The sequence below is a fragment of the Chlorocebus sabaeus genome, chromosome 12 (assembly GCF_047675955.1).
Source record: "Chlorocebus sabaeus isolate Y175 chromosome 12, mChlSab1.0.hap1, whole genome shotgun sequence".
Lineage (NCBI taxonomy): Eukaryota > Metazoa > Chordata > Mammalia > Primates > Cercopithecidae > Chlorocebus > Chlorocebus sabaeus.
Genome location: NC_132915.1, coordinates 79043899 through 79069519, shown reverse-complemented (window position 1 = coordinate 79069519; position 25621 = coordinate 79043899). Strand labels below are relative to the sequence as shown.

At 41.1% G+C, this 25621-nt stretch overlaps 1 protein-coding gene across 2 annotated transcripts in view; it reads left to right on the top strand.

The window, feature by feature from the left end:
• The window catches only part of FRRS1L (ferric chelate reductase 1 like), a 36949-nt gene extending 12406 nt beyond the window's left edge, over positions 1-24543 (top strand). For both annotated transcript variants that reach the window (XM_007968477.3, XM_007968478.3), the window contains exons 2-5: positions 5432-5516; positions 7967-8105; positions 13556-13802; positions 17565-24543. In XM_007968477.3, coding sequence (XP_007966668.2) covers positions 5432-5516; positions 7967-8105; positions 13556-13802; positions 17565-17737 — 644 coding nt within the window. In that variant the 3' untranslated portion in view covers positions 17738-24543. The remainder of the gene's footprint in view (positions 1-5431; positions 5517-7966; positions 8106-13555; positions 13803-17564) is intronic.
• The last annotated feature ends 1078 nt before the right edge of the window (positions 24544-25621 follow it).

Below are 25621 nucleotides of genomic sequence, written 5' to 3'. Positions count from 1 at the left end.
TGTAAGGTAATCATGCAAGAGTTTCAGGATGATGATCTTGGGAATATGAAAAACTTTCTGCAACCTGGCAGGACTTTACCCTGGACAGGGAGAATTCCATGCTACATGGAACGTACTGAGATGAAAACCTTACCCCTACCACCAAATTGTCTGTTATCCATTATTGCTAATGTGTCCTTTCAGTTTATCATAGTAAAATATTGCTTTTCTAAGACGTATGTGTCAGAGTGTTCATTTTTTGTTAAAACTTCTATCCTTGGGAGAAGGATATGCATGAAATACACTGGACCTTGTGTCTAAGGTGGGGAATAAAATGGAATTAGTGATGGATTGGAGAAAAAATCTAAGATTGGCGCCGGGCACGGTGGCTCACGCCTGTAATCCCAGCACCTTGGGGGGCCGAATCACCAGGTCAGGAGAATCACCAGGTCAGGAGAATCACCAGGTCAGGAGATCACCAGGTCAGGAAATCAAGACCATCCTGGCTAACACGGTGAAACCCCATCTCTACTAAAAATGCAAAAAATTAGCTGGGTATGGTGGTGGGCACCTGTAGTCCCAGCTACTTGGGAGGCTGAGGCAGGAGAATGACGTGAACCTGGGAGGCGGAGCTTGCAGTGAGCTGAGATCGCACCACTGCACTCCAGCCTGGGCAACAGAGCAAGACTCTGTCTCAAAAAAAAAAAAAAAAAAAGAAAAAGAAAAATCTCAGATTGGCTTTGCATAGACTGATACTTAGTGTTCCATAAATGAAGAAATATCAATTTAATTCTGTGCACCTAGGGTAGTTAGAATTCTACAATTAAAATAATTTCCCATTAGGATTATGTAATGCATGTAAAACATAGATCCTATTGAATGTCTTTATTTTCTAGCCTTCAGATAAGTACTAATAAGCTACAGTTTTGGCAAACACATTGTGTCAGTATTCAAAGGTTAATCCATTTAGTCTGTATCAGTCAAGGTCCAGTAAGAAAGATAGAAATCATACTAGCTGTTTAAACAAAAGACCAGCCCAGGGAATTGTCTAAGTAAGAAGTTGCAGGACTGGAGAAGCAAAAAGGAAGTACCAAGATAGCATACAGAAAATAACTTCAGGAAAGTTACCACCCCTGGGGCTGGAGTTGCAAAGAGAAGGGCTTGAGATTATAAAAAGGGCCCAGACCAGGGCCTCACAGAGCTGTGACCCATCCTTTGAGAATGAGGCTGTGCTCAGCTGCTGCTGATACCTTGGAGCAGCATGGGATGAGGCTTGTTGTGGGAGCCTAGCACCGAACTGAGAACTCAGACCAACTGCCAGGATGAAGTAGAGTTGCTGAGAACTTGCTTATTGGAACAGCAATCACACAGGAAGGAACAGTCCTCTTTCCCCCCACGTGCCTTCCTCTAATGCTTGCTATTGGCAGAGTCTAAGCACCTGGCAAAGGAGAAGTGGTTTGCGGAGTACTCAGCCTATAGAAGGCTGGGTTGTAGCTGAGACAAGAGCTTAAATATTGGTACATGGTCCAAACTTATTTTATACCAAATAGAGATCATTTAATTTCAGGAAAAAAATCTAATTCTGCTCTGCTTATATTCCAGTATCAACTCCCCACTGGTGTACTGCAATTCAGTTCCTACACTAATGACCCAGAGTTAGTGCAGATCCCACAAGTGAAAGGGCATGGTTCACAATAAGACTGTCCACACCTCAGACCAACTGGCTATAGATGTGGGGTCTTCCCACAAGATAGAAGAAGCTTCCCACTTCAGCTTCTGTTATTTGCTAGAATGTTTCACAGAACTCAGGCAAAAAAAGTGCTATTTGTACTATGACAGTTTTGTTATAAAGGATACAACTCAGGAACAGTCAATGAAAAGACACATAGGGTGAGGTCTGAGGGGCTCCCAAAGGCAGAGTTTCCATGCCTTCTCCTCATAGGATTAGCACATTGCCCTCCCAGCACATCAATGTGTTCAACCAAGAAGCTGCACTGAGCTTCAGTGTCCAGAGTTTTTATTGGGGTCTCACTATGTTGGCATGATTGATTTAATCATTGGCCACATGGTTAAACTCAATCTCCAGCCCCACAACCCTCCCTAGAGGTAGGTCTAGCACAAATCCCCAACCTTCTAATCACATGGTTTTTCCAGTGACCAGCCTCTATTCTGAGTCATCTCATTGCTCGGCATTAACTCAGGTGTGATCCAAGGGGCTCATGAAGAACAAAAACACTCCCATTACTTGGGAAATTCCAAGGATTTAGAGTTTCTCTCCCAGAAACCAGGGACAAAGGCCAAATCTTATTTTTCAAAAGTTTGCAATATAAGAGGAAAATGTTATTAAAGGCATGTCCAAGTGCATTTGACAGAACACAAGTTCCTATTACAAGTTTTAGAAGCATATATGATAATAGAAAATTAGTGCTAGAAAAGCCCTGAGAAGCCATTTGCCAACATGAATAAACTAGTTCAGAACATTTATAAGTGAGCTTTGTTCCAAAATTTGCTTTCATTTGGAGTTTAGAAACCTGTTGTTCTTAAAGAGACAATTGTACCCAATGGTTATTACTTCTCAAGCCAGTTTACAAAATTTAATAGTGATAATAGGACCAGGTGCAGTGGCTCACACCTGTAATCCCAGCATTTAGGGAGGCTGAGGTGGGCAGATCATGAGGTCAGCAGTTCGAGACCAGCCTGTCCAACGTGGTGAAACCCCGTCTCTATGGAAAATACAAAAATTAGCCAGGCGTGGTGGTGGGCGCCTGTAATCCCAGCTACTCAAGAGGCCGAGGCAGGAGAATTGCTTGAACCCGGGAGGCAGAGGTTGCAGTGAGCTGAGATTGTGCCATTGCACTCCAGCCTGAGCAACCGAGCAAGACTCTGTCTCAAAAAAAAAAAAAAAAAAAAAAAAAAAAAGTGATAATAATCCAAAAAAGTAATAATAACTTGTATTTATTGAGCTGGAAATCTGCTGTATTCTGATATATTATTCTAGATGCCAGGAAGTAGTGAGGATGATATGTTTGAAAATGGAAGAAGATGGGGAACCTGAGTCAGATGCAACATTAAAAGAGATTGTCCGTGAACTATAGAATTTCAAAAACATGCAAGTGAACAATTGTTGAATTCCTGGATAAATATTCTGAGAAAAATGGCCTCAGGATTGTAGTGAGAAGTAAGAGGAAGAAGGTATATGAAGCTGCTTAACATACAGTGGTTTGTAGTGGCTCAATAACTATTCAGAGAAAAACAAAACTCATTCAAGTCAGGACTCAGTCTATAGCAGCGGCCCCCAGCCTTTTTGACACCAGGGACTGGTTTAATGGAAGACAGTTTTTCCATGGATTGGGTCAAGGGGATGGTTGTGGGATGATTCAAGTACCTTACTTTTATCACGCACTTTATTTCTATTATTATGACATTGTAATATATAATGAAATAATTATACAACTCACCATAATGTAGCATCAGTGGGAGCCCTGAGCTTGTTTTCCTGCAACTAGACGGTCCCATCTGGGGGTGATGGGAGACAGTGACAGATCATCAGGCATTAGATTCTCATAAGAAGCGCACAACCTAGATCCCTCACATGTGCAGTTCACAATAGGGATCCCACTCCTATGAGAATCTAATGGCACTGCTGATCTGAGAGGAGGCGGAGCTCAGGCAGTTTTGCAAGCCATGGGGAGTGGCTGTAAATACAAGTGAAGCTTCTCTTACTTGCCTGCAACTCACCTCCTGCTGTGCAGCCTAGTTCCTAACAGGCCATGGACTGGTACTGGTCAGTGGCCTGGGGATTGGGGACCCCTGGTCTATAGTACTGAAGCAGATATAGGACCTAGCATAAAATAAGCATAAAACCAGAAAAAGTAATGCATTTGACCCAATTACTTAGGTGGTAAAAAGTTAGGATTGTACTTTATCATGTGATCAAGATCTAGGATAGTAAAAATGGACTATTCAGAGTACACAGAAGTGTGCCTGAAAAGTGTGACCTGGTGGCTTTTTTAAAAGTATAATAAATCTAATAGAGAAAATTAGCAAAGTCTCACTTAAAAAAAAAAAAGTTACAAATCCCAAAGAAAAAACTTAAAAGTTTGTACTGATTTACATTTCCTAATGTCTGTGGGTGATTTTATTTGTTCATTTGACAGTCATTTATTCAGTGTCCAGTGCCACTATGCTGGGCAGAGAATACAAGATAAGTCACACATGGTTCCTGTGTACATGGAGTAAACAGTCTAGGAGAAAATATTTCTCTCACAAAGTGGAGGCATAATGCAGCCTTACCCTTCAATGTATGGTTTGGTGCATTATGGTGGTAATATAAGAAAGATAGACAACTGTTAGAAGTGATGTGTTTAAAGAATTTAGTGACAAGCTGGGTGTGGTGGCTCACACCTGTAACCCCAGCACTTTGGGAAGCTCAGGACGGTGGATCACTTGAGGTCAGGAGTTCGAGACCAGCCTAGGCAATATGGTGAAATCCTGTCTCTATTAAAAATACAAAAATCAGCCGGGTGTGATGGCAGGTTCCTGTAATCCCAGCTACTCCAGAGGCTGAGGCAAGAGAATCGCTTGAACCTGGGAGGCAGAGGTTGCGGTGAGCCAGGATCGCACCACTGCACGCCAACCTGGGCAACAGAGTGAGACTCTGTCTCAAAAACAACAAAAAACAAAAACAAAAAATTTAGTGACATAAGAAAATGTTACCTACAGCTTAATACAAAATGGAAGTTAAAAATGGAATGGAAAAATCCTATTATCAAGTATATAAGTGGATACTTTGGGAGGCCGACGTGGGCGGATCACGAGGTCAGGAGATCAAGACCATCCTGGCTAACATGGTGAAACCCAGTCTCTACTGAAAATACAGAAAATTAGCCAGGCGTGGTGGATGCCTGTAGTGCCAGCTACTCCAGAGGCTAAGGCAGGAGAATGGCTTGAACCCAGGAGGCGGAGGTTGCAGCGAGCTGAGATTACGCCACTGCACTCCAGCCTGGGCGACAGAGCGAGACTCTGTCTCAAAAATAAAAAAATAAATAAATAAATGGAAAAACCCCACTATCAAGTATATAAATGTATCATTGTTAACTTTTTTCTCTTAGAGCATGTATATTGTATTAAAAGTATGATTCTCAAACTCTCAGGGGACAGTGGTAAGCACGTGGTTATATGAAATTGTGCCTCTCTGAGTGCCCCAGGTTCCTCGCCTGTAAAATGAGAAAAAGACACACCTACTCCCAGTTCACATGCAAGATTAGGTCCAAAGGTGTGTGTCCTGCACCCTCCCCCGTGAAGGGGATGATTAGGCTTCATCAAAGCCGTTTTCTGAGTCCTCAAACATTTCTCGATATGTGTGAGAAAAAACAGTCAACACATTTTTAAAAATTCTCATTGGAACAGTTGTTACTGGATTTTCTAACCCTTCTTTATTCTCACTGCCCAGGTTACCCCTTCCCTACTGCTCCTCCTGTGGATCCATTTGCCAAAATCAAAGTGGACGACTGTGGAAAAACTAAGGGATGCTTTAGGTTGGTGGAACCGCAGGTTGGATACCTTTAAGGCTAAGACTGATTTACTTCTCAGGGTAGTATTTAAATTGCATGCAGTTCCTTCTGATCAGGGGACCTGAGCTCCTTCATCACCTCAGCAGGGTTGTGAAGTTTCGTAATGGCCATCCCGCTTTTCAGTCTTAAAGGCCTTTTAACTTTAGTATGTCCTGGGCCCCGGACCATTCTTCCATGGTTCTTTTGTAGCTGTACCACCATTGCTCCAGGTGTCTTCTACTCACCAATTGCTGATATGCAGAAGACTCATGTGACGCAGAATGTGTCCGTGCTTATTCAGCAGGGGCTGAATAACATTGCAGGGCAGGCAATGATAAACATGTTTAATACCCAATTCCTTTTTTAATAAATAGTCATGACCTATGGATATCTGTGTGATTCTAATTAGTCATTAAGCATTCATTGTTGCTAGCTTGTTATCTCGGGCATGGTGAGTCTCTACATGATTATTAGTAGTATCACGCGACATGACAGACTGGGCTAGGAAACAGTCGTGTGGACAATGGGCCTCCCATCTAGACAGCTCTGCTTCTTTGGGAAAGCCTCCTCCTTTGAACCCTTTACTTCCTAAAACAAGTTGCCCCTGAGTAATTTGATGGTCAGGGCAATTTGCTGGCCTGATGGTCACTGCACTGAAGGTTCTGATTTTGCTGTTGTTCAGTACTTGAGGTCTAAGGAGGAAAAATTGAATACAGGGGCTTTGAGCTTTCTTTGGATTACAAGGCCATTTCTAAGGAATACATAAAAATATCCAATAATATTCTTATTGAGGAAGATGGTCAGCAATGTATAAATCTGGTGACTGGGGGATGTTTTGAGAAGGGAGGGAATTTTAGTACTCTACTGGCTTCAAAGTGACTTGTTTTCTTGTCCATTTACTCCTTTTTTAACTTCCCTTGCTCCTTTTCATCTTTTTCACCCCAGTGCCCTGTGGCCTTGATCCTATATCTCTTCCTGGCTGCTCAGGTATCTCTGCCAACATAGTAGTACATTCCTGTCCCCTCCTCAACACTTAGCACCCTGTGCCCTGTTCCTTTAGATACCTTCCATCTGCGCACAGATTGTCCCACCCATTGCTTCAACTTTCTACCATTCTGCAAATGGCATAATACGGTGTTCCCCAAACCAGGGCTTGCCAGTTCTGAAAGGATCCACACATCCTCTGTAAGAAAATTTAAATTTGTGTTTTCATTTCAGTGGTGCTCTTGAAAAAATATGAATGTCTGCATAATCTCACTATCTGGATAATTACCTTATATTGTATGTTTTAGTGCCTGAATTTGTAATTGTATTAGCAGAAAGTACCCCAACAGAACAAAAAGGCAAATTTTATAAATAAAGCTAAGTGCAGTGGCTCATGCCTGTAATCCCAGCACTTTGGGAGACCGAGGCAGGTAGATCACCTGAGGTCAGGAGTTCAAGATCAGCCTGACTAACATGGTGAAACCCCATCTCTACTAAAAATACAAAAATTAGCCAGGTGTGGTGGCCCACACCTGTAGTCCCAACTAGTTGGGAGGCTTAGGCAGGAGAATTGCTTGAACCCAAGAGGTGGAGGCTGCAGTGAGCCAAGATCCCGCCACTGCACTCCAGCCTGGGCAACAGAGTGAGACTCTGTCTCAAAAAAAAAGAAAAAAAAGTTATAAATATATATCGCATTCATTCATGGTCCATGAGTACCAGATGGAGGTATTCATTTGGTGTATTGCATAAATGAGGGTTTTGCAGCAGTTCAAGCAGATAAAAGTGAAGAGTTGAGTCATCATGCTATAGAGAGTAGTAAGAACATGCTCTCAACTCCAAAGACCCTGTATGATCTAGTCAGATACCACATGCACATAAGCAGAAATTTACTTTCAGTAAAGCCCCATCATCTGTTGCAAGAATGCTGTGAATTTCAATGTTCCTGGTTTATCAGTTTAATTTATATTGAATTTGTAAATTTGTGTTAGTTTGATTATACAAAAATTTGTAAGTTAAAAAGAGTTGGTATACATTTAATTAACGAACAATTTAAATGGTTAACTTGGAGAATCTTTTTCCATTAAAAGGGATTCAGAAATAATTCAGTAGTAACTAACATGTAAAAGACTCTAATATTAGTATAATGTGGAGAACACTGGCTGGGAGTTTGGAGACCCAGGTTCAAGTCCTGTTGCAACTGCTGACTTCACTATACAACCTTGGGCAAGCCCCTTCCCATCTCACGACGGCAGTTCTTGGGTATAAAGTGGGGCAGATCATCTCCAAGGTTCCTCCTAAGAGAGTAAAACTGTGTTTTTAAGATTCCAGGTAGCAAAAATCCAATGTGTTTAATAATATTGCTTAGCATCCCACCTGATACATAGCAGATGCTCTCTTAATGTCTTTTGAGTAAGTAGAAGCAGTAATGTCTCTTTTGATGTGTCTTCTAGATATGGCAAACCAGGCTGTAATGCAGAGACCTGTGACTACTTCCTCAGCTACCGGATGATAGGGGCTGATGTAGAATTTGAGCTGAGTGCAGACACAGATGGTTGGGTAGCAGTTGGATTCTCTTCAGACAAGAAAATGGTAAGATGCAAGACATCATAGAAGCTGATTTTTTCTCTTTAGTTGGCTGTGCTATTTTGATTTTAGAAGCAAGTTAATTGATCAAAGCAGTATAATGATCATATTAGTTATGGCTCTCTGATTGCAAGTTAAAAAAAAAATTCAGTCTAGCTTAAATGAAAGGGTTGGCTATCAGAATCCAAGCTGTCTTGTGGCACCTCTATTCATCAGCTGTTTCCACAGTAAGGCTACAAGAAGAGACCTGCATGTTATAAGCCTTATATGGCTTACAACAATGAGCATGTATTGCTTGCTCACATGTGCATGGATTGACTGGGGTGCAGCTCATTTTAGGTGGGGCTCAGCTGGACTTGACTCCAGTCCATGAGTTGGGTTCAGGCTTTCTGTGTTTTCACTAGTCATCCAAGGTATATTTTTTTCATGGCAGAAGCAGAAGTGAAAGAACCACTTAAAAGAGGGAAAAACAACATTTTCCCCTCTCTACTTATATTCTCAATACAGAAAGAACATTTCTGTGACCAGATGTGTGGGGGTGTTCCCCCACACCCCAAGCATTTCTCCAGTGGACAGCTGGGTGTCCTCTTAATTCAGTTTGTTTCTGACACTACCTACCTGGAGATAGAATCAGATCCCAAGGTTAAGGGTTCAAAACCACAAGACTGCCCCCATTTCAGACACCAGTCACAAGCCCCAGGTTGTGACCTGTATTTCTGACCAACTAGCTATAAATCTGGGGTGCCACCACCCCCTCATGTTCAGTTAATTTCCTGGAGTGGCTCACAGAACTCAGAGAAACACTTTACTCATTCATTCATTCATTCATTCATTCATTCATTCATTCATATGGAGTTTCGCTCTTGTTGCTCAGGCTGGAGTGCAATGGTGTGACCTCAACTCACTGCAACCTGCACCTTCCAGGTTCAAGCGATTCTCCTGCCTCAGCCTCCGAAGTAGCTAGGATTACGGGCACCCGCCACTACACCCAGCTAATTTTTTGTATTTTTAGTAGAGATGAAGTTTCCCCATGTTGGCCAGGCTGGTCTCAAACTCCTGACCTCAAGTGATCCACCTGCCTCGGCCTCCCAGAGTCCTGAGATTAAGGCATGAGCCACCATACCCAGCCTACTTTACTCATTTATTATGAAGGCTATTACAAAGGATACAGATAAACAGTTAGATGGAAGCTTCAACACTCTGTTGGGTGCACTACACTTCAACACTCTGTTGGGTGCACTACCCAGAGTGCTAAGGAGCTTCAACACTCTGTTGGGTGCACTACCCTTCAGGCACCTCCACCTGTTCAGCAATCTGGAAGCTCATCTGAACCCTGTCCTTTTGGGTTTTTTTGTTTTGTTTTGTTTTGTTTTTTTTGAGGCAGAGTCTCACTCTGTTGCCCAGGCTGGAGTATAGTGGCATGATCTCGTCTCACTGCTACCTTCGCTTCCTGGGTTCAAGCAATTTTTCTGCCTCGGGCTCCCAACATAGCTGGGATTACAGGCATGCGCCACTGCACCCAGCTGATTTATATAATTTTAGTAGAGATCGGGTTTCGCATGTTGGCCAGGTTAGTCTCGAACTCCTGGCCTCGAGCAATCTGCCCCCCCTCAGACTCCCAAAGTGCCAAGATTACAGGCACTTCCGTGCCTGGCCTCTTTTTGAATTTTTATGGAGGCTTCATTATAATAGGCATAATGGATTACATCGGGGAAGTTAAGAATTTGGTTCAACAATTTTGTCTTCCTCTGTACCCAGGGGCAAGTAAACATCTGGACCTCAGACAGGACAGTGGCCAGGCACAGGCGGGGCCTCAGGCACACAGGCAGCTGTCATTACTGGCCCCTGCTCTTCCCTGTGCCTTGCTGCATTTTTTCTCTCTTTCCTCTGGGGCCCCATTCTTTGCCACTTCACTGGGCCAGGCTTGTTCCCAAATTATCAGACTTTCTCAGGCCTCTGTGCCTTTGCACTTGTTGCTGTTTCTGCCTAGAGCACCCCGCCCTTCTCTTCATCTGGTCTATTTTGAGGCTTGTGTAGGGCTACAGGGGAGAGAGGAGGGTGGCTCAGACCAAAGTTCCAGCAGTGACAGTGGTGAGAAGGGCTCAGATTTTGGATGTTTTGAAAGTAGCACTAACTGAGGCCGAGGTGGATCGCCTGAGGTCAGGAGTTCAAGACCAGCCTGGCCAACATAGTGAAACCCCGTCTCTACTAAAAATACAAAAAATTAGCTGGGTGTGAGGGCAGGTGCCTATAATCACAGCTACTTGAGAGGCTGAGGCAGGAGAACCACTTAAACTCAGGTGGCGGAGGTTGCAGTGAGCTGAGATAGTACCATTGCACTCCAGCCTGGGCAACAAGAGTAAAACTCTGTCTTAAAAAAAAAAAGAAAAAAAAGAAAATAGCACCAACTGGCTGGGCACAGTGACTCACACCTGTAATCCCAGCACTTTGGGAGGCCGAGGCAGGTGGATTGCTTGAGGTCAGGAGTTCGAGACCAGCCTGGCCAATGTGAAACCCTGTCTCTAGTAAAAATACGAAACTTAGCCTGGTATGGTGGCAGGCGCCTGTAATCCCAGCTACTCGGGAGGCTGAGGCACGAGAATTGCTTGAGAGGCAGAGGTTACAGTGAGCTGAGATCACGCCATTGCACTTCACTCTGGGCAACAGAGCGAGATTCTGTCTCAAAAACAAAAACAAAAACAAAAACAAAAGTAGTACTGACTGACAGGATTTGCAATTGGATATGGGTTGTAGGTGTGTTGTAGGAAAAGACTGGGAAGTTGTCTAAGCAGTGGCTGCTCTAGTGGCTTTATTCTTGGAGAGGTCACTAGGAGAATAGCCTTCAATGAGTTCTAGTCCAGGTGGTAAGACAATGGGTACAACTGGTAAGACTGCATGGATAGATATTAGTCTACTTATCTCCTGCTCTAGAGGCAGTAGGAGAAATAGCAGGGCATGCCACACCCAGAAGCTGGCTTGCATTGAAAGTGACCACTTCCCATCCTAAATGCATTTGCACTCGTGGTGGGGCTGTTAAGGTGAGGGGAGTGAGGCAGAGTGAGGTGCATTCAAATTTTGTTTGATATTTTGCTATCTAAAGGCCTATAAAGTATCTACTGTCATATTATCTTTGAAAGTATAGGTCTCTTTTTTTCTTGTATTATTCCAAGAAGAAGCATAGATTAATTTTTTTAAAAAGCCTAATGCATAGGAAAAACAAAATGGAACCCCTTTTTAAAACCCTTTAACTTTTTTAAAATGGTACATTATTAGCCGGGAGTGGTGGCTCACAATCCCAGAACTTTAGGAGGCCGAGGTGGGCGGATCGCCAGAGGTCAGGAGTTTGAAACCAGCCTGGCCAACATGGTGAAGCCCTGTCTCTACTAAAAATACAAAAATTAGCTGGGCATGTTGGCGGGTGCCTGTAGTCCCAGCTACTCAGGAGGCTGAGGCAGGAGAATTGCTTGAACCCAGGAGGCAGAGGTTGCAGTGAGCCGAGATCGCGCCACTGCACTCCAACCTGAGTGACAGTGAGACTCTGTCCGGGGGGGAAAAAAGGGTACATTAGTGTGTGTGTATGCGTGCGCACACGCACGCACGTGTGTGTGTTTTAATTAGACTTTATGTTTTACAGCAGTTTTAGGTTCACCGTGAAATGGAGCAGAAGGTACAGATTTCCCTTATACCCCCTGGGGAGCCTCCCCCATTGTCAACATCCTGCACAGGGTGGTACATGTGTTACAACTGATGAACACTTTTTTTGTAACTTTTTATTTTTTTGAGATGGAGTCTCACTGTATTGCCCAGGCTTGGAGTTCAGTGGCACTATCTCGGCTCACTGCAGCCTCTGTCTCTCAGGTTCAAGCAATTCTCTTGCCTCAGCTTCCCAAGTAGCTGGGATTATAGGCACCCGCCACCACACCTAGCTAATTTTTGTATTTTAAGTAGAGACGAGGTTCCACCATGTTGGCCAGGCTGGTCTTGAACTCCTGGCCTCAAGTGGTCTGCCTCAGCTTTCCACAGTGCTGGGATTATAGGCGTGAGCCATCACACCCAACCAAACTCTTTTAACTTTTTAAAACTTGTTTTGAAAAAAATGTAAACCTATAGACAAGCAGGAAGGATAGTACAGTAAATTCATATACAGAAAATCTAGATTAACAAGATAATAACTTTTTTATTGTGGTAAAATGCACATAACAAAATTATTTTATTTTTTGTTGTTGTGTATTATTATTATTATTATTATTTTGAGACAGGGTCTCACTCTATTGCCCAAGCTGCAGTGCAGTGGCACAAACAAGACTCACTGCAGCCACAACCTCCCCAGCTCAAGTGATCCTCCTACCTTAGCCTCCTGAGTAGCTAGGACTACAGGCATGAGCCCCCATGCCCAGCTAATTTTTTTATTTTTTGTAGAGATAGGGTCTCACTGTATTGCCTAGACTGGTCTCGAACTCCTGGGCTCAAATGATCCTCCTGTCTTGACTTCCCACGGTGTTGGGATTACAGGCGCTAGTCACCACATCTGGCCAGAATTGACCATTTTATTTTGTTTTTTTGAGACAGGGTCTCACTCTGTCATCCAGGCTGGAGTGCAGTGGCACCAAAATTTACGATTTTAAAGTGTCGATTCAGTGACATCGACTACATTCAATGTTGTGCAACCATCACTACTTCCTAGTTCCAGAACTTTTTCATAAATAATGACATTAGCCACACATGCTTTATTCTCTCTACTACTGCTGCTACTGCTACTACTACTGATTATTATTTTTTTGATTGTTATTTTCTGGAACTTTGGCATTTAAATAACAAATATCATAATCCTTTAACCCTAAATACTTAAGTAAGTATCTCCTAAAATCAAGAATGTTCTCTTTTATTATATAATTTATTAAATTCAGGAAGTTTATGATATGAGAGTATTATTAAATATATTGTTTGTTTTCATATGTTGCTACTTGTCCCAATACTGACCTGTAGGGAAATTTTGGGTTTATAGCCCAAATTTCTATGTAGGAACACCTAGAACTGCATTTTGTTGTCATGTGTATTTTGAAATAGTTTTTTAGCCTTTTTTTTTTTTTCTTTTTTTGGTCTTTTATGACATTGACTCCTTGAAGATTATAGGCTAGGTTTTTTGTTTATTTTTTTGTAGAATGACTTTCAGTTGAGTTTGTCTTATTGTTTTCTCATGATTAGGTTGGTTTGTGTTTTGGGCAGGAATACCATATAGGTGGTAATGTCTTCTCTAAACATCAGTCAGGAGGCACTGAATGTCACTTATCGTGCTGGTAACTTTGGTCTCCTGGTTGAGACTTTTTAATGGCACTTAAAAGAATTTTTTTGGTGGGATTTCAAATTGCAGAGGTGATCGAATGTATATTTCTAGTGACCAGTGTGCAAAAGATGAACCTTTGACTTTTTTTTTTCTTAATCATTTCTCATGTTAGGGTGGTGATGATGTCATGGCCTGCGTCCATGATGACAATGGCAGGGTCCGCATACAGCACTTCTATAATGTAGGCCAGTGGGCAAAGGAGATTCAGAGAAACCCTGCCAGAGATGAAGAAGGAGTTTTTGAGAATAATCGCGTCACCTGCAGATTTAAACGCCCTGTGAATGTTCCCAGAGATGAAACAATTGTTGATCTGCATTTGAGTTGGTATTATCTGTTTGCTTGGGGTCCAGCCATTCAGGGTAAGCTTACATTTTAGCATCTGGATTAAACACCAGACACCACTGTGCTTGTGTTCATTCTTAATTGAAGTCACACTGTGTGCACAAGAGAGCGATAAGCACTCTGGGTCATTTAAAGGAAAAGGAGATGCGACTCCTACCTTCAGAAGGTTATAATGGACTTATTATACAGACGAACAAATGAACAGTTATACACATGCAAAGCTACAGCAGTACAAGATAGTATGTCACGAGTGATGTGCTTAATGAAACAGATCATACATCTGCTGTATGTAGGGCTCTGTTGAATTCTCCCAGCATTCTCATTTACTCCTCACCATGTCCTTGAGAGGTATAGGTATTATTGTCCTGGTTTTAGAGAGATTAAGAAACTTGCTCAAGGTTATACAACTAATTAGTAGAAGAATTAAAATTCAATCCTAAGTGTCTGACCCCAAAGCCCATGAATACTCTTAACTCCTATGCTGTAAATGTAAAAAGACTGAACAGGGGCAAGACGTGGTGGCTCACGCTGTAATCCCAGCACTTTGGGAGGATGGTTTGAACCCAGGAGTTCAAGACCAGCCTGGACACTATAGTGAGACCCTGTTTCCATTCAAAAAAAAAAAAAAGAAGAAGAGGAGGAAAGAAATAATAAAAAGTACTGAACAGGAAGGGCTTCTGGAGACTTCTCCAGAGATTGATACCAGGCATTTCATTAGGGCCCGCTTTGTGACTATTCTGTTAGTCACAAATCTACCAAATTATCCCATAGTTTAACCCATTACTCCTTAAATATTTATGTGTATAGGAATTACCTGGCTATATTGTTAAAGTGCAGTTTTCTGTAGGTCTTCCCCTCTCTTCTCCCTTCCCCTCCCCTCCCCTCCTCTCCCAGGGTCTTGCTCTGTCACCCAGGCTGAAGTGCAATGAAACAATCACAGCTCACTGCAGCCTCCACCTCCCAGGTTTAAGTGACCCTCCCACCTCAGCCTCCCAAGTAGCTGGGACTACAGGCATGCACCACCATGCCTGGCTAATTTTTTTTTTTTTTTTTGGTAGAGATGGGGTTTCGCCATATTGCGCAGGCTGGTCTTGAACTCCTGGGCTCAAGCGATCCACCAGCTTTGACCTCCCTGAGTGCTGGGATTACAGGTGTGAGCTATCGCACCTGGCAAGATTCTGCATTTCTAATAAGCTCCCTAGTCATGCTGGTTCATTGATGACCTCATTTTGGGTGGCAAGACTCTGCAGCATTTCCCCAAAAAAGACCCAAGGATATCATGAGACCTTTTAGAGACTGCTAAAATCAACTTACACTGAGCCTTGAGCATTCCTTCTGGTTGATTAGCCTAAGGGCCTGCTCAAGAATGCAAGTGAGTTTGGTTTGCAGTCCTTGCACTGAGAACTCATTCCGGCTCCTGGTAATTGCATCTTTCTTTACTGTGTGCTCATCAACCTATGTGCTGCCTAATCTGATCTGGTTGTTTTTTTCCTTCAATTGGTTTCCACCGATCAGCCCAGAGATGACATAATCTACCTTTTATTTTGCCTGTTGCCAACTGGGAAGACACTTGGCTGCCTCCAGATTGGTGACACCTTTTCCATTTGCTAATTTCCCCGATTACCAACAGTGGCTCTGCAGTTATAACTTCAATTACTTTCGGTACCCTGGGAAATAAATTATATCTCAGCCTGGAGAAATGGAGTAATCTAAAATAGTGGGATTTGAAGTCTAAAAATTTTGAGTCTGAGTATTGGTTCTGCCCCTTGGTAGCTGTATAATATTTAGCCTGTTATTTAATTTCTGAATTTCATTTCCTTATATCTAAAGTGGGGATAATAATACTTCCTATTCCATGGAATTATTATAAGGATTAAGTGAAAACAAATATTTTAAGTTGCTTTACCAATTGGAAAAAGCTGTATTTTCAGAAGGTCATCTTTTTACATACATGGCAGATATGGCAGACTAGCCTAAAGTTCAAAACCTTCTCCAAATCTGGTCCTGCTTTACCTGATAAGCTCTCTCAAGACTTCTGTTCTTCTCACTAACTCTAAGCAAACAGGCACATTCGTACCCCATATACAGGCTTCTGCTTTTCTTGTTTCCTGAATGCCCTTCTTTTTTTTTTTTTGAGATGGAATCTCACTCTGTTGCCTAGGCTGGAGTGCAATGGCATGGTCTCGGCTCACTTCAACCTCAGCTTCCCAGGTTTAAGCGATTCTCCTGCCTCAGCCTCCCGAGTAGCTGGGATTACAGGCACCCACCACCACACCCAGCTAACTTTTGTATTTTTAGTAGAGATGGGTGTCACCATGTTGGCCAGGCGGGTCTCAAACTCCTGACCTCGTGATCTGCCCACCTCAGCCTCCCAAGTGCTGGGATTACCGGCATGAGCCACCACTCCTGGCCTCCTGAATGCCCTTTTAATGCCTCTTTACTGATTATATCCTACTCATTCTCCTAAGGTCTCTGTAAGGGGAAAAACTTTGAACTAAGGCTTGAAAGGGGTATGAGGTTGGATTTCACTCAAGGAAGGCATGAACTGTAGACACACAGTTGAGCAGCCCATGCAGGTGACCAATGAGCTGAGGTTAGGTAGGAGAGGTGAGTGGGATCTATTGAGAGAAAAGTCTGCTCTGTTACCCAGTCTGGAGTGCAGTGAAACAATCACAGCTCACTGCAGCCTCCACCTCCCAGGTTTAAGTGATCCTCCCCCCTCAGCCTCCCAAGTATCTGAAACTACAGGTATACAAACCTGAGAAGTTTGATTTTTGCTAACTGGGGCCAGCACGGACACTAAGCAGGGACCTGACATGACAAGTTTGGCAGGGCTTCCCTAGCAGATAGGACCTTAAAAACCCTCACACTGAGCCCTATTCCTAAGGAGACCTTTGCACTGAATGCATATGCCTTAGTCTCCCTAACCCAAGTTTCATATGGATTATTCAGAAGGTCAGATACTTTCAATCAACTGAAGATTATTAAATATATTTTAACACAGTCTGTACTTCTTTCCACTTGTAACTAAATTAAAAGAAAGTTTCCCATCCAAAGACTTGTTTGGTACCTTAATCATCCCACTTTCTGTACCATTCTACCCTAATCTGCCAGACACACAGACACACACCCAGCATACCACACTCCCTCTGGCATGGCCTGGGCAGGCTACTAAGTGTCCCACAGACAGTAGAGGAGGGCTTCCATCTGTAAGGGAGATGTTAGGAGTTGTTGATGATCCATATATATACACATGTATATATATGTGTACACATGTACACATCTATACATATATATGTATATGTTGATGATATACATATATACACAAGATAGATTTGAAGGAAAAAAGTTAGTAGTCTCTGCTGTTTGAAAGAAAAATATAGTTTGCCCTTTTGGGTATTAATAAGACAAAACTCATTACAGCCATTTAAAGAAGACAATCATACAATAATCATAATCATACAATATTGTATGATTATGACTAGGAGTCTTAAAATTGGGATGCCAGGAAACAGACCAACAGCATTGTTCCGATAGGGGAGTGCAGATTAATGAGAACTAGTCTTTTTGGATAAATTTAACTAATTTTTATGTTCTTCATTATATGTACAATAATAGAGAATTCTGATAACTCGAATGCCTGAATCCAGATCTTTGTAACCACTGCTTATATATTCAACACTAAATAGACTTTTGATTTTTCCATTGTTTGCCTATACCATTATAAATCTGTTCTTTTTTCAATTGCCCCCCCCCACCCTTCTCTTTTTTTCTTAAAGGCTCTATCACTCGACATGATATAGACTCACCACCAGCTTCAGAGCGTGTTGTCAGTATTTACAAGTATGAAGACATTTTTATGCCATCAGCTGCCTATCAAACCTTCTCATCTCCATTTTGTTTGCTTCTGATTGTTGCTCTGACCTTCTACCTATTGATGGGAACCCCCTAACCACAACTGCAGGGCCAACAGATTACATGGATTGGGAAGTCTTTAGTATAAATATATTTTTAAAGAATATCCAGTATAATTTTAGCTTCAATTATTTAAGAAAACAAACCCTCATATAATTTCAGCTTTTTGGAAGAAAGAACAAGCTTCTTTTCTAGTCAAAGAAGATTGTTTAATAATGACCCTATACTTTTGGAATGTACTTACACCTTTTCTAAGCACTTTCAAATATGTTTTCTTCTTTAACTTCGCAACATCTGTGAGTTGGATTGATGAAAATTATGATTGCCATCTTCCTGAATGGGATTTGAGACCCAAAGAGACCGCCTTTTTATGATCCACATACCATATAACTTTGGCTAGAAATGAAAAATAGAAAGACAGAGAAAGAATTAGGTATAGAAATAATGTCTCAAAACTGTCTTTACTAGGAGTGCCATAGCACAGAGAGTTATTTTGAGTATTACTAGGGAGAACTTTACTGAATGTCATAAGTTCACAGTCAGCCTTTTGGGCAGAAGAACTTTCAAATCTCCATAAAGCAGAAGTGCTTTTGGATATTAAACAGCCAGTGGGGAGATTGGAGGAAAATACAATGATACGAAAATAGTTCATATTTATTTGAAATTTTGGCCAAGCATGGTGGCTCACGCCTGTAATCCCAGCACTTTAGGAGGCTGAAATAGGCAGATCACCTGAGGTCAGGAGTTCGAGACCAGCCCGGCCAACATGGTGAAACCCCATCTCTATTAAAAAGTACAAAAATGAGCCAGGCGTGGTGGTGCACACCTGTAATCCCAGCTACTCAGGAGGCTGAGGCAGGAGAATTGCTGGAACCCAGGAGGCGGAGGTTGCAGTGAGTCCAGATTGTGCCACTGTACTCCAGCCTAGGTGGCAGAGCCAGACTCTGTCTCAAAAATAACTAACTAAATAATATTTATTTGAAATTTCTTCTCAGTTAGAGAGTAGCTATGATAAAACATTTTTACTTATTTGGAAAGGTTAGAGACCAAACTGTGAGCATTCCTGAAGATGTAAAGTTGTGTTAATGATATTTAAAAAAAAAGGGGAATTCTTAGCAGTTAAAATTTGAACTTTTCTACCACTGAATTTTATAAAACTAAGGTATTCATCTGTGGTTACAGTGAATTCTCTTGTCAGAGTCAGCATGCATTAAGTATGATTAAAAATGTTTTGTATTTTTTTTTTTTTTTTGAGATGAATTTTCCCTCTTATCGCCCAGGCTAGAGTACAACGCTTGATCTCAGCTCACTGCAACCTCCGCCTCCCAGATTCAAGCGATTCTCCTGCCTCAGCCTCCTGAGTAGCTGGGATTACAGGCATGTGCCACTATGCGTGGCTAATTTTTTTGTATTTATAGTAGAGACAGAGTTGCACCATGTTAGTTAGGCTGGTCTCAAACTCCTGACCTCAGGTGATCCGCCTGCCTTGGCCTCCCAAAGTGCTGGGATTACAGGTGTGAGCCACCGCGCCTCGCCTAAAAATGTATTATATCAGACAAAACATCTTAGTAAAAATTTAGGGCATTTTAATAATAAGCCAACAGCTTTTGAGACTGTAGAGATTTAGAGTAGAATTTTTTTTTATGAGGTGGCTTTTTAAAAAAAATTTGAAAATGGGAAAATGACCCATAAAGTGAATTCACCTAGAATATCCATTTAAAATGTTCAGACTTGTGGCTGAGTGTGGTGGTTCACGCCTGTAATCCCAGCACTTTGGGAGGCCGAGGCAGGTGGGTCACCTGAGGTCAGGAGTTCGAGACCAGCCTGGCCAACATGGCAAAACCTTGTCTCTACTAAAAATACAAAAATTAACCGGGTATGGTGGTGCACGCCTGTAATCCCAGCTACTGGGGAGGCTGAGACACGAGAATCGCTTGAACCTGGGAGGCAGAGTTTACAGTGAGCTGAGATTGCGCCACTCACACTCTAGCCTGGGCAACAGAGGGAGACCCTGTCTCAAAAAAATAAGTAAAATAAAATGTTCAGACTTATAAACTGGACAGGTAGTCAGCATAATTCATAATAATGCCTTGACATATGCTTTTTTTTCTAAAGGAGCCCCAAAGTTCCCTTGTTCCAAATGTCTGTGCTAACAGCCCATTTTGAGGAGAGAAGTCTGCAGGTATACTTAGTGCTGCTGAGACATTTCCACTGTGGCATTCTAGAGTTCTCTGGCTTGCCCTTGTTGCTTTAAAGCTGGTTCCAACTTTGTGGGCTTTATGACTGAACAACACTGGTGATTGTGATTTCTAATACTACCCTCCAGGTTCATGTCACAGGTGAAAGTCTGCCTGTGGGGAGAGCTTTCACATTCTCCTGGAGTTGAACCAAAATAAGGAAAACATCAACAAGCACAGTTACCAAAAGTTTCCAAGGGACAGAGGAGAAATACTGTTCATTGCAGATGGGGAGAAATTAAATGACATCAAGTGCATAATGGAACTGGGTAGGTTTCAAACTCAGGTCCCCTGGTTCAAGTCCTTGACTCCACTCTGGTCATGGCTAAGTCTGGCCTGTGCCTCATCTTCTCAGCTCTAGCGGCTGTTTAGAGGTGAAGATACTGATAGGCAGGCACCCACGTTGTAAATAAGAAGCAAATATTTTTGTATTTCTCTCTCTTATGTATATAATATTTCAGCTATAAACAGGTTAAAATGAAAGAGAGACTTCAGCTTAGTAGCAGGCAGGGAAGGAAGAAGTGAATGCAGCTTCCTTCCTCTTACATTTCTAATCAAGCTAATTATTTCACTAATGATTTCTCATTTGATTACCTGTTTTGCTTATTTATGCTTAGAACTTTCAGTGACTTCTCAGTGCCATTAAGGTAAAATGAAGTCATTCCTGTGACCTGCAATATCATCGTTTGCCACTCCTTCCCATTTGCTATGTCTTAGCAAGACTGAGAGGCTCTCATTTCTTCAGACCTGCTCTATCTCACCTCTCATTTTGTCCATATTCTCCACCTCTTGTGCTTGATAAACTCCTACTCACCTATCAGGTCACAACTTAAATATTTTTTCCTCCAGATCTCTGGACTACATAGGTCCAGGCCCCTATCAAATGCTCCCATAGCACATTAGGCTTCCTCAGCAACATGCTCATCATACTTTTCTAGAATTGCTGGCTTGTCTTCCTTGTTATCTCCCTAATGCAGAGACCATTACTCATCATTGTAGCAGACATTTATCCATAGCAGGCACTCAGCAAACATTTGTGGAATGAATGTATATGTGAAACTCTACTTTTATGGCAAGTTTGTTTGGTTCAGAAGGCTTGCATTTCATGTATATTATGAGACTGGCCAACATTTTTATATTCTTCCTCCTGTGCTCAAACCATAAATAATTACGTTAGCAAACACTGAACTTTGTCTTTTGAAACATAAATAGAAACATCCTTAGTAACAGTACTAACAAGAATTCACACCAGTGATACAGAATAGCCTTTGACCATTATCTCAGAGAACAACCAATCGATAGACATGCTGAAGTAATAACTCCGCAGACTTCAGTTTCACTCATCCCTACTTAATACAAGAGAATCAACTTCTATTTTATGTCTGTATTCCCATTTTCTAATATACTACTTGTCACAGAGGAGATGCCCAGCCAGTGTTTTTTGTAAAGCACCTGAACTGATTAATAATAATGCTAGTGAAATATATTTATTGCTGTTCTAAGCACTTTACACAAATTAACTCATTTAATCCTCACCACAACCACGGGAAGTAGATTCTATTATTTATCCAATTTTACAGATGAAAAAACTGAGGCTGGTCATTTGACATAAATTACCAGTGCTGGCCAGGACTTTAGAGACCATTTAATCCAATGCTCTTATTTTACAGAGGTGCAGCTGAAGCCTAAGTAAGTGATATGATTTCCTACACATTCATGCACCTTCATGCACATCCATTAAAACTTCTATTAAATGGAACTGACTATCCACACTCCAATTAGCTAGGTGCCTTTTCCCCCCTATTTAGTAATTTACAATTAATTGGAGGACTTTTTATAGTTGTATTTAGAGGAAAGGAGCATGTTTTACTTTATATCAACTTTCTTCTCTGCTGACAAACATTTTGATTCTTTATTTTGCCAGTCATTTTAGTTCTTTCAATAAGGTTAATACACAGATCAAACAAGACTTAAATACATTTTTAACAATTTGACAATTTAAAAGTGAATTGCCTAAAACCTAGGTGTTCTAAGTTGGAGCCCAATGCTTTTTTTATTGCTCCACTGTAGTCAAAGGTGAATATATAAACGTGATTTCAGATAAAATGCAGAAGCTGTATTTAATTAAGTTGGCTTTTGTCATGAAAGAAACCAGAAAGTTTGGACAACTCAGGAATGGATTTCCATCCTAGATGGTACTTACTACTATTTCTGGAATTAAGTTTACTGTCTATATTCAGGATTTTGTGCATAAGAGACACGACCACTGAGGTTGTGTGTCATTCTTAGTTCTAATCCAAGGGTCAGCAAACTTTCTCTGTTAAGGGTCAGATACTAGTTTTTTGGCTTTTCAATCTGTTTGGCTCTGCTATAAACAATACATAAATGAATGAGCATGGCTATGTTCCAATAAAATTTAATTGACACTGAACTTTGAATTTCATATGCTTTTCAAATGTCACAAATGTTTTCCTTTTGATTTTTTTTAAAAAGCCATTAAAAAATCCAAAGACCATTCTTAGCTTGCAGGCTGCACAAAAACAGGAAGCAGGCTGGGTTTGCTGATGGATTGTGGTTTTCCCACCCTTGTTCTTAGACAGGGACACACCAATATAACATGATTGTTGTAAAGGATACTGCCAGTAATGTATTATTACTGGTTAGGTGTAAGAAGATCAAAGTTAGTGAATAATTTGTTTTTAAAATGAATTATTGTTGATTTATTTTTATAAATAAATGGCACAGGGCATTCTCATGCTCTTGCGTTCTAATATATTTTCTGGAATTGATGCAAAAGTGGTGGCAGTAAAGTACAGAGCTGACTAAGCAGCAGTTTTGTCTTAAGTGTGGTGATCGTGGACAACGATTACTGCTGAACTGCTCTTCATGGTAAGGATTTCAGTGTTTCAGAGTAATTCATTAACCTAGAGATGTTTTAAAAAGTTGTATCAAAATCTGCTGCACCATGGGAGTGTTTTACACGTGTGATGTACATCTACCTTATGTGCCATAATGGAAAAATGTTTGAGAACCACTGCACTAGGCCAAAGGCTGGGATGTGTATACTTTGCTGTCATGTATAATTGTATGTCCTTGTTCTCTAAACAGAATTGGTTATGTTTACTGAACAGTTAGGTGGTTCTCTGTGTGTTTATATACACAGACGATCCCCAAATTGGATGGTTCAACTTCAGAGTTTTCAAACTTAAAATAATATGAAAGTGATATACATTCGGTACACTCCTACAACTTACAATGGGGTTATGTCCCATAAGTGTTTGACTTACGATATTTTCAGCTTACGATTGATGGGTTTGCTGAGACATAACGCTCTTGTAACTTGAGGAGCATCTGTATATTTGTACATACATGATGGTGTGTGTTTATACATAAATGCCTGTATATACACACCATGAGCATTTGAAGGTCTTTGTCAAGGTTGTTTCTGTTTCTGATCTCTTGCGTACTGTAAAACCCAAGAGATAGAACATTATGCATATTACAGGCAAAACTATGCTTGAGTTTATAGCAATGTAGTTTGTAGAAAGGATTCCTGGATCTTTTACTAAGCCTTGCTTCCTCCATTCAACATTATGTGAATTGTTAAGAACATATAAAGTACCACTGTTGAATGTGACTTTTCTATACTGTTAGTTAAGAAACCGAGACTAGTGTTAGCTGAGTAACTGGCATGTTGATGCAACCTATACTGGTTTTGTATTTAATTAGGTTCCTTATTCAGCTATTCAAGTATCCAGTTATTTAGTTTCAAGTTAGATTTCTTTGTTTTTATATTTAATAAAAGACTTGCATATAAGTTCCTCTTCAGGAAAATAGTGGCTAGGCTAGTGTGATTTTTAAGTATGTCTGACAACTCAAAATGTAGTGGAATCATCAAGCTATTTGGGATTTTTAACATAAAATACACTGCTACTTGATTAATGTGTTCAGTTTTCCCCTGGATATTTGCTATTAGGCTGATAGCCATTCAGTTGGATTCTTCTGGAGAGTAATTGATTCTCTAAGGTAATGGGGTGCTGCAGTGGGTGTGGCATTCACCCAGGTCACTAGAGTCCTACCTGTTTCATCACATAGAAGGCCCTGGCCATGGGGAAGAGTGAATGCAGCTTCTCCGGATGCCTTATTCCCACAGACATGCTGATATGCTGGAACAATCTAGCTCCAGGAGTATTAATATACTTTTTTGAGACTGTCTACAAAATACTATTTTGTAAAAACTATGCCTTTACATAGACATTGATAGGTTATATTTCTTTTATAACAATTGTGTACCTAATGTTCGATTGTGATTAATTTTGAGATTTATGTATATTTATAAGCCTGTCTCATGTAAATTTTTACTCTAAGATGTGTAGCACATTACTAATAAAGACATGGATTTCTATTTATGTAAAGTAATTGTAGCAATATTCCTAGATGCTACCTAAATGATTGTTCTGTCCGTTTGCCATCATAAATACTTTTATCTTTGGATGATTATGTTAGTCAGAATATATTAACTAGGTTTAAACTTTAAAATAAGAATTCTCAACGTAGTTTGAAATTCTTCCTGTTGATGTAATTAAAGTTAGTTTATAATTCCTTATTGCTTTGCTCTGGTACATTTTTCTTTTTCTGTTTCTTGTTTTAAATCTTTCATCAGTAAAGTCACTCTCATTTCTCCCTGAATCTATAGACCTTGGAGAAGACGATAGCCTGTCTTGTCTGACAGAGGAAAATCATGTTGCTGTCATCAGGTAAAAATCCCTGTAGAGACACAATTTGTAAAATGTAATCTTACATTTATAGCTTTGGTTTAATACTTTATTAGGTAGTGAATGGAGGCCGATAATCCCATTTCAAGTGTATCATTTGGTTAATTCACATGGCCAGCTCTAAGAATTTCAATAATCGGCCCTATTGGCAACTAAATCATATAATACATTGAGAATAATTAGAGTTTAGTTGTAGAGCATAATGAACCACCAGGGAGGTCGTTGAGCTGCCAGTACTACAGGGGCTAGCTTGAGAAGATCAAGGAATGGCACCTTAAGAAAGAATCAGGAATTACCACATTCTGCATTCGAGGCTCTAATTTTCACACACACACACACACACAAAACTTCAAATATTTTGTCCTTTGTTTAGTAATTCTGCTTGTTCCGTGTAGTATTTATTTTGCAGTATCCTGAGTGGGTAGCCCAGCTGTGAAACCTGATCCTGGCTGATGTTCGACTTGGAGATTTCTTAGGGCTCAGTCACAGGTACGAGGATCAGATGATCAGATGATAAGCTATAAGAAGAGACAGAGGAACTGCAATGGACATGAGAGTCACCTGCATCCAGGAGGTTAAGAAGCTTTCACCACTCATTCAATCAATCAATCAATCGATATTTATTTATGTATTATTTTATTTATTGATTTATTTTTATTTATTTATTTTGAGATGGAGTCGTGCTCTGTCGCCCAGGCTGGAGTGCAATGGCGCAATCTCGGCTCACTGCAAGCTCCACCTCCCAGGTTCGTGCCATTCTCCTGCCTCAGCCTCCTGAGTAGCTGACACTATAGGCGCCTGCCACCACGCCCAGCTAATTTTTTCTATTTTTTAGTAGAGACGGGGTTTCACCATGTTAGCCAGGATGGTCTCGATCGCCTGACCTCGTGATCCGCCCGCCTCGGCCTC